Source organism: Lycium barbarum, chromosome 9 (assembly GCF_019175385.1).
Source record: "Lycium barbarum isolate Lr01 chromosome 9, ASM1917538v2, whole genome shotgun sequence".
Taxonomy (NCBI): domain Eukaryota; kingdom Viridiplantae; phylum Streptophyta; class Magnoliopsida; order Solanales; family Solanaceae; genus Lycium; species Lycium barbarum.
In genome coordinates this window covers 7,391,465-7,403,942 of record NC_083345.1, presented here as the reverse complement: position 1 = coordinate 7,403,942, position 12,478 = coordinate 7,391,465, and the positions used below count along the sequence as shown (strand labels likewise).

The 12,478-nt window shown below is 31.4% G+C and overlaps 1 protein-coding gene across 1 annotated transcript; it reads left to right on the top strand.

Moving 5' to 3' along the window:
- The first annotated feature begins 7,398 nt into the window (after positions 1-7,398).
- LOC132609604 (uncharacterized protein At4g14450, chloroplastic-like) lies at positions 7,399-7,979 on the top strand. The gene has a single exon (XM_060323667.1). The coding sequence runs from the start codon at positions 7,485-7,487 to the stop codon at positions 7,815-7,817; it is 333 nt and encodes a 110-aa protein (XP_060179650.1). The 5' UTR covers positions 7,399-7,484; the 3' UTR covers positions 7,818-7,979.
- Positions 7,980-12,478: the final 4,499 nt, after the last annotated feature.

Sequence of the window (12,478 nt, the reverse complement as noted above, 5' to 3'; positions counted from 1 at the left end):
CATAAAATGCAATGGAAAGAGAAAGAAATACACTATGGTGGGAGTTGAGACTATGTTATGTGAGCACTTGAGTCTGTTGAATGCAGGAGAAACAAAACAAAGACGAATTTCTTTATTGTTGGTTTCTCTTGCGGCGATGGGTACCTTTTTGGCTTTTGGGATTCGATTAATTCGGATTTGTGTTGGGAAATCCTACTTACAAGGTGAATTGCTTTCTTCCCACTTGGGAGATACTGTTCCTTATTAAAGACGATTCCATTCCCTGGACTAAAGATGGAGTAGAGGAATAGAAGAGAATTGTCTCATGGATTTCCTGTCTCGACGTGAATAATTAACTTGTTTTTAATCGAACTAGGGAGGGATTAATTTAATTAGCTTCCTCGTATGATTATCGTGTTCTATTAAATATTAATCCATGCAGGAAGAGCCAAGCAATCATCAGAAATTCGGCGCATTGGTCAAAATAATACAGACCTTTGGTTGGTATAGCATTAAGCCCTTAATTAGCATTACTTTACTTTACATTACAATTATATATAAGGGACTACAAAAGGGCTTTTGTAGTCTTCACAAAACCTTTCAAAAAATGTCAAACTTTTCAATTAATTCTTTCTAGGTCCTCATCTTATTTTCTTAAAGTCAAATTTATTTTTTATTCTTATGTTTTACTTTTTAAAAGCTATCGAACATTCTGCCTTATTTACTTATTTTCTATTCGGTATCCGGTACCCGCATTGGAGCTCGCAATTCAGATTCGCGTCGCATAGGGCCCAATCAGGGGAAGCACTCCCTACCAAGAATTTTTTCATACTCAGGCTCGAACTCGAGACCCCTGATTAATGAAGGAACAACCCCATTCGCTGCACTTTATTTTTCCTGTTGTTTTCTTCTATTGGTCTTATCTATTAACATAAAAAATAGTCATTTCTTCGCTAGATATTCTAGCTTCTTATTGCTTTTTGTTTTCTTATTTTTCATTTGTTGCTTATTATAGATTTTTCATGTAAGCATTTTTTTAACTTTATATTTGTATTATGAAATTTGAGAATTTCTGAAAATTCTTTTACTCATATGTAGGCATTTCTTTTACTTTATATTTATACTTTAATGAGCTCATATGTTTACCAAGATTAGTACAAAAATGATTTTCAGATAGTTTTAAAAATTATTAAATGATGCCATATAATGTTGAAAATGAAGACAATATTATCAGTCAAGATCGGGTTATCTTTAAAATCTCTTGTTTGGTTAACTAAAATTAATCTTTTAAACACAAAATGAGTTTGAAGTAGGGCGAAATTAGAGTGTCAGCTACCGATTTGATCAGATTCGGTAGCACTTTGGTTCAAATTCTGTATTTGTCTTAAAAGTTCGTTAAATATGTATAAATTATTAATTAGAACTAAATAACTTAAAAAATTAGGATTCGAAACTCATATATTTCAAATTATGGCTCCGCATTTAATTTGAAGTAAATAATTTCATCAAAATGAAAGTGAAGATATTAAAGGAGTGAAATGAAAATTTTGCTTTTATATATTGAAAATATACTTATTTGAAGTTTAATTATTACCAACATAAATAATATTTCTTTAATTAAAATATTATTTTTTATATCTGGAGTTAAGCCCGGACCTCGTGAGACTCGTGATATAATACATTGCTTGCTTCTTAATTTTCTTTTTATCAAAAGTAAATTGTGTGGAATTTCAGTACTCCTCCTGTCCAAAATAAGTACTACTCGTATTGTTTACGCTTTTGACACACACCTATTACAAAATCATTTAATTTACATTAATCACAAGTGTTATTTGACTAAGTTATACTTCTCTTCATACCTTTTTAGATGATTTGCGAGAGAAAATGTAGATCTGAAAAGAAAAATTAGCACATCCTATTGGTTTCCTAAAGTAGAAGTAGCACTTATGTTGGACTAGATTAGTTTGGCTTAAACAACACTTATTTTGAATTGAATTGAATGGAGTATTATTTTTGGATAAGGATATAATGTACAATAAGAATATGAATATTAGTATTAGTACATTAGTTATCACAACAAATGACAAAGATAACACCAGGCATAGTAAACAATCTCTTAATTCTTTTACTTAGTAAACACCTAGTGTTATATTTTTAATACAACAAGTAGAACATCCTACAAGAAATACCTCATTAGAAAGCTCCCACATAGTGATATTAGTATATTATTCTTGTCACTTACTTCACAAGATGAAAGTGGCGGAAATGAGAATGCTGCGGTGGATGTGTGGGCACACTAGGAGTGATAGGATTAGGAATGAAGTCATCCGAGACAAGGTTGGAATAGCCTCAGTGGAAGACAAGATGCGGGAAGCGAGGTTGAGATGGTTTGGGCATGTGATGCGGAGAGCTGAAAATGCCCCAGTGCGGAGGTGCGAGAGGTTGGCCAGTGACGGTTTCAGAAGAGGTAGAGGTAGGCCGAAGAAGTATTGGGGGGAAGTGATTAGACAGGACATGGCGCATTTCCTGCTTACGGAGGACATGACCTTAGATAGGAGGGTATGGAGGAATCATATTAGGGTAGAAGGATAGTAGGTAGTCGCGTTTATCCTCCCTTAAGAGTAGTTATGTTGTTCTATAGTTTCTTGTATCTTGATTTCTGCGAGTATCTGTTGGTTTCGAATGATTTATTTACTTCCATTGTTTCATTTTCATAGTTATCTATAGCAGTTGATACTCCTTTTATCATGACTTTCTTGTTTTGTTATTTCTTGTTTTCATATTGTTTTCGATACGCTTGATCATATCTAACCTTTTGTCTTTTCCTCTCTTTTTCTCCTCTCTTGAGCCGAGGGTCTTTCGGAAACAGCCGCCCTACCTTTCAAGGTAGGGGTTAGGTCTGCGTACACTCTACCCTCCCCAGACCCACATAGTGGGATTATACTGGGCTTGTTGTTGTTGTTGTTGTTGTATTCTTGTCACTTACAGTGATTTCTTCAGTAAGCCCCTCACGGATTTAAGTAATCATCGTAAGTTCTTTGTTAGGTTACGTTATAAACAAGACTATTTCCCCCCATTAGAGAACATGACTTTGCTAATCTTTCTGATTTTTATCACAATAATTTTATCACATCTATTTAATTTATATGGTTCACAATTTATTATTTTATACTTATTTATCGAGTGATTAACAATTTACAAAATGTAAACCAAAACTATCGAATTCAGATGTACACATATAACTTATTCGCTAGATCCACCCCTGACCATAACTATATTGTGTGACTTAGCAGGTGTTCAGTATGTGAAAATGTCTTTCAATTTTTTCATGTTCGATTGGTTAAATAGGAAAACAAGTTCCTTAAAAATAAGGAAATGACTTCCCTAGTGGAAGTAGGGAAAATAGATTCTGCTTGTGATATTTCCATCGATTGTGTCCTCCCATCCTCCTGCACAACTTATCTTTGCAGGATAATATTTTTTGCGGCGTACCCAACACAAGAAAATAATAAGAAATCCACTTATTTTTCCGAAAATCATTTTTCAATAAAACATTTTCCTTCATACCGACCACACCCTTACTCTTAAAAATTATTACTAGACTTGTTCCTGGTGTTTCACTTGGTCTTCGTGTCACTTGTGAATTTTATCTCTTCATTTTTTCCTTGGATACAAGAGGAAGGAGAGGTTATCATGGTCGTTTGGCAAACGATTAATTAATTTTATTTATACACTTCACTCTTTGTTCTCTACTGCTCAGCATTTTAGTGATTTTCTTCTCTACTTTTAAAAAATTATGAATTAATATCTTTTTAAAATATTAGTTGGTGCACCATAAAAGTGGTTAAAAATACAAGCAAGGAAGTAAAGCATGAATCAGAAAACTTCTTTTAGTAAATGGTCAATTTCAGATTGAATTGTGATATCTTTATCAGTAAATTATCAATTGAAAAACTCAAGATGGTTTTTTTTTTTTTTTTTGCCTAGTTGATTGATCTATTGCAAAATCTTGAATTTTTTTTATTTTATGCACTTCACACTTTGTTCTCTATTACTCAGCTTTCCCATTTTCTTTCTTCTCTGCTTAGGAAAATATGAATTAATATCTTTCTAAAACATTAGTTGGTGCACCAAAAAGGTGATTGCAAATCCAAGCAACGAAGTCGTGGATGAATCAAAAATATTCTTTTCTTTTGACTTAGTTAACATTTATGACTGAAATCGGAAAGCCAGAATTCGTCAATTACATATTGAATTGTGATATCTTAATTTTTAAATCATCACATCAAAACTTTAATTGAAAGACTCGAATAAAAAATTGCGCCTAGTTGGTTGATTTATTGCAAAACTGATATATTTAGAACATAGATAAGAATTCTTTATAGGGTGGATAATTTTCTTTAGTACAGTCAGAAATGTTCTTCCAAATCTTGTAAAGTAACAAAAACTAGTGCTAGGGGTTAATTGATTCTCTCTTTTGTCTATCTTTTTGGATTGGGTCTTTGCTTGAGTCCATTCATTTCTGTATATTCTTTTTTCTTTTCTTTTTCTTTTTCGTCAAAGGTGGGTTCAACTGTGACCCACAATGAACACTTTGACTGGGGCACAGAGAGAATATTTAGAAATTATGTTTGTTCTAAACCCAGTGGCGGAGTCAGGATTTTCATCCAGGAGTTCAAAAATTCTAAAAGGTAAATACACGAAGGAGTCAGGGGGTTCAACATCTACTATATATACATAACAAAATAATTTTAACTTTAAAAATACACTGTAATTTTTTACCGAGGGGGTTCGAATCCCTTGAGCCAATGTGGCTCCGCCCCTGTCTAAACCGATGTACTAGTGTTGGTTGCATATGTTATACTATTTGCATAAAATTTCACACTAACGATATAATATTTGGTTACTTTTCATATAGACATGCGTAAAATTCAGCATTACGCAATACATTATTTGATTGCTATTTCTATTACCTGCATAAACAATATAAAATCTATCTCATAATATAGTATTCCCTCTGGTTAAACCACAAATTTTTTTTCAAAAAATAATAATAGTAATTACATTTATTAGAACCGAAAGAGTATCTTTCATGCTAGCACACGGATGGGTGATATATCCTCTAAAGAAACGTCAAGTTCAGAAGAAGATCCAATTTGAAGTTTGTGACAGCACAACCAGACAATGAAGATAACTCGAAATGTCCGTATCCAACGTGCCTTGTCGTTCTAAGGATCAGAAATAGCCACGAAGGTTCAATCATAGCCGTTGAATTGTCATAATCAGTTGTCAGACAATGTACGATGATGATATGGTTTCACGTGCGGGTTAAATCCTTTACTTAACGGGTGGATAATGTCCGCTTTCGGTGTGTGTAAAATAATTTAATTTATGTACATTTATTATTCAATGAAAATTTTACTATATTTATTATTATATTTTTGTAAAGAGACGAATTCAAGATTTTAAATTCATGGTTTTAGATTTTAAATTCATGGTTTTAGATTTTAAATATACAGTTTACCTGATTTCAAATAAATTATTTATACATAGTGATTGAATTTCTCAATACAATACAAAGAATTTGCTAAAATAATCATTCTTGCGCATAATCTGTCTTAGGATAAGCCTATATTTTATGGCCAATTACCTATGGTTATCTTTTTTATGACGCGAAAGAAAGTATAGAACTTCTTTCACATTATTAGTGAATAAAGTTACACTATTACATAAATCTAAAAGCGGGAGACGCCTCGTTTAAAGTTAAAATAATTTATTTCCAAAAAAGTTTGCATAAAAGATTTTTTTAAATAAATTTAACCAAATACTATTGCAGAAAAGGTTTATAATTTTTAAAAATCCAAAAACTATTTGGGAGGTGTTTCTCAATTTTCACGTGAACCGGAAAAACTACTATAAAATAACTGAGTTTGGTTGAATAGTTTTTACTTTTTACAATTGCACAAGCTTTTTCACTTATTTTATGAACGAGTTGGTTTAAGATTTGCTAATAGAAAGAGTGACGTTAGGTTAAGACTTTAAGATCCAATCAGCTATGTATGGCTTTTGACGACATGATGAGCATTTTTATAAGGATAAAGTGAACACTTTTGGCATAAGCTGCTTAGACAGGAGCTCGGCTTGTTCTTGCTTTATTTCCTTTCAATAAGAATTAGAAGATTTAAAATAGAATATCGATTGATTACTAATATTTGCACATCTTTTTATTCATATAAAAGGGACTCTTGCAGTAACGGTATTTTTGTGTGATTTATTGGTCACATGATCAAACTTCGAATAGTAAAACCAATTATTGATATGTACTTACAAATACGCAACGATGGACTACCTATATCGTAACCTTTAAGGTGTAACCCTTTCTCAAATTTTAAATAAATGTGAAATACTTAGTGCATCAAGCTCCTATTCGCATCTATACATATGCACACCGTTATATAAATTCATCATAACAACAAATTAAACTCAAATCTCCTACTGTCCTAATTGATATAATGATAAGTATTTTCTTATTATTCTCAAGCATCAACTTGTTAAGGCAATGATGGTATAATTTGATATTTTCCTATCAACTTGTTAGAAGACAATCTAAGGAAAATGAAATTATCAGTCAGTTTATATCATATATAACAGACTTAAATATCGAGAACCTATTTTCCGGAAGATCAAATTTACGACATATACTAATTCTTATTTTTTATAAATAACTCTTTTTACAGGAGATTCGTAATTAAAAATACTTCAAAATTTACAAGAGTACTTTCTAATTACCCCGTTTTTAATATGTGCTTGTTTTTCATTGAAAATGGTTGAGAAAATGACAAAAATGATCCCTGATATTAGGTTCAAAATAGTCTCTTAAGTATCAACTTAGCAGTTTTGGTCCTTTAAATTTCAAAAGTGAGCATTTTTGGTCTCCTCAAACATTTATCAAACTCTTATTGTTAAATTTATCAGAACTGTGATAAAAAAAAAAATTAAATGTAAATACCAGAAATTCCGTTGAAAATTCAACAACACAAAAAAATTCACCATACACAAAACATAACAGAAATTGCACCTCAAAAAGTTACAGTAGACTCTTGAAATAGCTCAAAAAATAATATAAACTACAAAATTTATACTTCCAAATGTCAGTTTCCGTTAAACATTTTCTATTTTCACAACTATAATAAAACCGAACATCAGAATTTGATAAATATTCGACCAAGACTAAAACTTCTCACTTTCCACAAATTTAAATGATCAAAACTGTTCAAAGTATAATACTCACAGTAATCCAGCTCAAAGCTGAGCTGTTATTTAAAAAGCAACATAATATCTCTGAGGCTCTTTCTTTGACCATTGACTGAATCCCCCACGTGTTCTCCACACGCCCCCTTATAAATATACCCCCCTTCTTCTCCACTCCATTCATACCCTCTCTCCAACCCTGAATCATCTCCTCTCCAACCCTAAATCATCTCTCTCCGATCCAAAACCCAATTATGTCAAGCAACAACCGTCGGAACCCTAACCCTAACCCTAACCCTAGCAGGTTACAGCGGCGAGCGCCGGCATCGATTCAAATCAACCGTTCAACAGATTGGAATGTGGCGATACCGCTTTTATCGCCGTTGATTACTTCACCTGAAGAAGGAAACCTGAAATCGGCTATAAATAGGATTTCTAATTCGAGTAATAAAAAAGAGGAGGTGCTACCGGAGAAACCGGTAATGGTTTTCAAGAAGTGGCAACATCCTGCGGCGCCGTTTTGTCATGAACAACAAACGGCGCCGTTTATTCAGTTTGTATGTACAGGAACCGGTGATAGACGGTGACAATTTTATAGATCTATAAAATCTTAGATGTTAAAAGTATATGTAGATCTGATTTTTAAGCTCTTATAAACAAATTGTTCATAGTTTTTTTTTTTTTGTTAGTTTTGTATAATTAGATTATTAACAAGTTATGAATACTGATCGAAAAAAAAATTCACTCTCGCTCTCTTTTTTTTTTTTTCCTTTCATTATTTACTTTGATTGAGGTGATAATGCGACTCTGTGTAAAGCTACTCCCTTCCGTCCATTTTACTTGTCATATTTTAAATGATTCAAATCCATTTGTTGTTCTCAAATTAATAGTACTACTCTTTTTTTAACCATAGTAAGAGCCCGTTTGAATGGGCTTATAAGCTATTTTTAGTTTTTTTTAGTGTTTGACTGGCCAGCTTAAAGTTATTTTGTGCTTAAAATAAGCTCAAAAAAATAATTGAGTTATTTGATTTAGATTATCTAAAGTAGTTTATAAGCTAAAAATAGCTTATAAGTTAAAAAAAAAAAAGTTACACTACCCCAATTTATTTTTTTAGCTTATAAGCCGTTGCATAAGCCCATCTAAACAGGCTCTAATATCGTTTACATTTATTGCGTAAGGGTAAAAGTGAATATTACTATTTAATTATTATATCTTAATTTTTTAAAACGAAATTTTTTTTGCTTCATCTATTTTTCGAAAGAGTGATAAGTAAAATGTATTGAAGTGGGCACTTGTTTTGCTTTAGAACAAAATGAAAATGCTTGTTTGGATTTGAGTAGAAAGGATAGGAATGGAAAAGAGCTAAAGGGAGATATATGAGTTATGAGTTTCCTTGTGCAAGTTGTTACTATCTATTAGGCGTTTGGTATTAGATTTGATCCCTTTATTTTAATTTATGTGATACAATTTGAATTTCGAGAGTCAAATAAAAAGATCGATCGCGATTTATTCGTATACCCTTTAATTATTATAAATTACTACTTATTATGATTTATAGTTATGTAATTTTTAATTATATAAATTATTTTTTAAAAAATTTAAAAATTGCATGTCATAATTTACGATCAAAACAAAGAAGTTTAACTTTTAAAATTTGAACTGAATTATTGGGGCAAAGGGAGTATATTTTTTCTTTTTGGGTGAATTTGACCCTTGCACTACGTCTACATGCTTCCCGAATTCGCTATAATATTAGTCTTGATTTTCAACTTTTACTATTGTAACATTGAGGATTATGCTTAACTACTAATTTGCAGATTGCGACTTTAATCTCTACTATGTGAAAAATTGCAAGTCTTTGAGGAGGAGCACATCCTTTATGAAATGAGTAAAAAAATAAAAATACACATAATTGTTGTTGAATAATGTCTATGAATCATATATAAAAACTAATGAATAAAACTTTCAGTAATAAAAATAAGTCTTTATGCACCTAAAATGTGTTTAGGGTTGAGAATCATGAGTATTCATGTTCAAGTTTTAACATAGTCGAAAAACAGTAGGTGTTTTTTTTTTCATCCATCGAATAGTTGATGGAGAGAATTATTTGATATCTTTGCTGGTGAGAAGTAATAAATATCCCGTAAAATTAATCAACTTGAGTATAAGTTGGCTCAGATGTTTTAGTTTAAAAAAAAAAAAAAAGTAAGTTTTCTGTTTGAGTTGCAAGAAGTATTTATACCCCTTATTTAATTTATGTGAACAATTATTATTAATCCTTTCTCCAACCAAATGTGAAAAAGATTTCTAGATCAATATTATTCATAGAAAATAATCATAAAAAAATGACTTCTATCATCCAAAAAATAGTCTAGAAATTTTTTGATTTTTTTCCAGTCGAAAAAAATTTAATACTCTTTTTAATAGAAACCTATACATGAACTAAAATCTATTTATCATGTTCTGAAGTAGGGCCTCGTATTTGGGTTTTTAAACTTTTTAGTGGTGAAAAGGATAGGAAGAGTAGTATTAGTGCCTAAAAAACAAAAACTAAAAGGTCTCCCACTTTGGATGATTGTAAAAGATGATCACATATTTGCTTACCTTTTTGCTTTTTTTCCCTTTCACACAAATAATGTACAAACATCTCACGTCTTATTGTTGTTGTCTATTTTGTTTCCTCATACGTATCTTTTTGTCTCTTCAATCAAACAAAATAAGCAAAGATCATTGACAGCTAAGTCCACTATTTTTCCTTATTGATGCAAAATATTTCTGTGGCTAGAGGTTACCATTCAAACCTGAATATCACGAATTCGAATTTCAACGACTTAAGTCACAATTAGCTGCGGATTTTTAATATGGAATTTAAAGACATCAAATAGAAAAAGATATTCAAAATCATAGAACTATGATGAAATATTCAATTCATCAATATTTATCAAATTTGAAAAGAATAATTAAGAGGAAGTGGTTTGACCGTCTTGTTTTAATTTTTCAAACCAAGAGATACATGAAGCGAAATTCTGATGTATATTGATACAAATGGTCCAATAGAAGCAATAATGTCCGAGAACATTAATAACAGTTTTAGGAGCAGAAGAGCCCCTCTCCTTAACAACTATGTGGAAAAAATTCATTTTTTTTTATGACATGAGAACCCGCAGTCGCTACCCTTCGGGTGCGCACAGGGTAAATTCAGCTCCTGTGCAATAGCTCACAAACCACACAGGAAAGGTAACCGCACTAGGCAAGCCCGATGCGACGAGCTCGACCCAGAAGGCAAATCCCCTGCTTTCGTAGGTAGGGGGTTTCGAACCTGAGACCTCCATTATGAAAGCCCCATGCTCAACCAACTGAGCCACCCTTGCGGGTTAAAAAAAATCACTTTTTTTCAAGGGCAAAGGTGCAAATATACCCCTTAACTTTGCGATTTAGAGCAAATATATCCCTCGTTACAAAGGTGGTGCATATATACCCCTGCCGTTACAAAATGGTGCAAATATATTCCCTTTTCGCTGATGAGAGTTTTTTAAAAAATCATTTAGGTTATTTTTTAATTAAAAAAATGTCACGTGACTTTAAAAAAAGTCTACTTATTTTTCTAAAGCCATGGTAATTTTTTTTCCTGGTGTGTCGGGTATGGTTGGTTTAAAAAAAATATCTCCGTGACTTTAAAAAAAATAAGTCTACCCATTTTTTAAGATGAACCAGACCCGACCCATCAGGAAAAAAATATATTATGTGGCTTTAGAAAAGTATGCCTGCTAAAAAATAATGAGCAGACTTTTTTTTTTAAAATCACGTGGCATTTTTTTAATTAAAAAATAACCTAAATGCTTTTTTTTTTCAAAAACCCGTCAGCAAAAATGGTATATTTGCACCATTTTATAATGGCAGGGGTATATTTGCATCATTTTGTAACGGCAGGGGCATATATACACTAATTGTAATGAGAGGTATATATGTTTTAAATCGTAAAGTTGAGGGGTATATTTGCACCTTTGCCCTTTTTTCAATGTTCATTTTCTGGTCCTTGAACTATAAAAGAAAAGAAAAAGATTTAGTAAAAGAAATTAGAAGATAAGTCTTCTGAATTGAGCGTGTAGAGCATCTTTCTGACTAATGAAATCATTGCAATTAGTGATGGTGAAGGATTGATCTTACATATTACTATTGTTAATGTTTCCCTGCTGTATGAACATTTTGTTCTCTAATGATTAATAGTCCTTATGTTCATTATTTCTAGTAGTTCATGGAGTTTATTGGAGGGATATACAATAAATTATTGGAATTATTTTTGATTGCTAGCTTAAGAACAAAAGTTTCGGTTCATTGTTTTCACCACAAATAATGAGAGGCTAATAAAGAAAAGGAAAATCGAAGATAAGTTAAGCCTACGTTAGGCTACCTACTTTAGGCAACTGATGTTGGGCTAACCATAAAAAAAGAGCAAATTTACTTCTAGGTTACCTATCTCAACTAGGATATACCTCGTATACATCGACAATATAAATATATACAATATCAATGGAATTTTTTCAATTATAGTAACAAGTTATTACTATTTTCCAAGTTATTCGAATGTCAAACTTGCTATGAATAGTAATTTGATGGTGAAAATTGTTACACTATTAATGCACGAAACTTAAACCCATTTTAACTATAATTATGCTGACATGAATGATACATCTAGTTTGAATGCAATATAATATTACCTATTATTAAAGACATCTAGTTTGAATGCAATAAAATATTACCTATTATTAAAGAACTTAAGGTATCATACAATTACAAGGTAATACAAGCTATTAGTATTTGTTTAAGTCCGTCTTTAAAATTGATTTGAAAATCTTGAAAATTATAGTACGAGAAAAGATGAGGTAATAGACTACACAGATTAACATTCTAAGTCCAAGTTGCACACACCGGCCAAACATATTATAATATTAGTTGCATTGATAATTTTATTGTATATTGGGACATTTAGTTTGATTTTGAATGGCCTATATATAAGAAACACAATCCATGCAAGACATGATCCTGATCTTCTTTTATTCCTACAAAATAATCCATTCAACGTCAATATACTAGAAAAGTATTAGATGCCAACTTCATGAAATATTATATTAGATTATAGATATAATGATACTTTATTTAATTATTTTATATGTGGGTGTATCATGTATGACTCTTTATAGATAAAAGTTAAATATTTTAGTAGTGTAAATTTGTGTACGTTTGA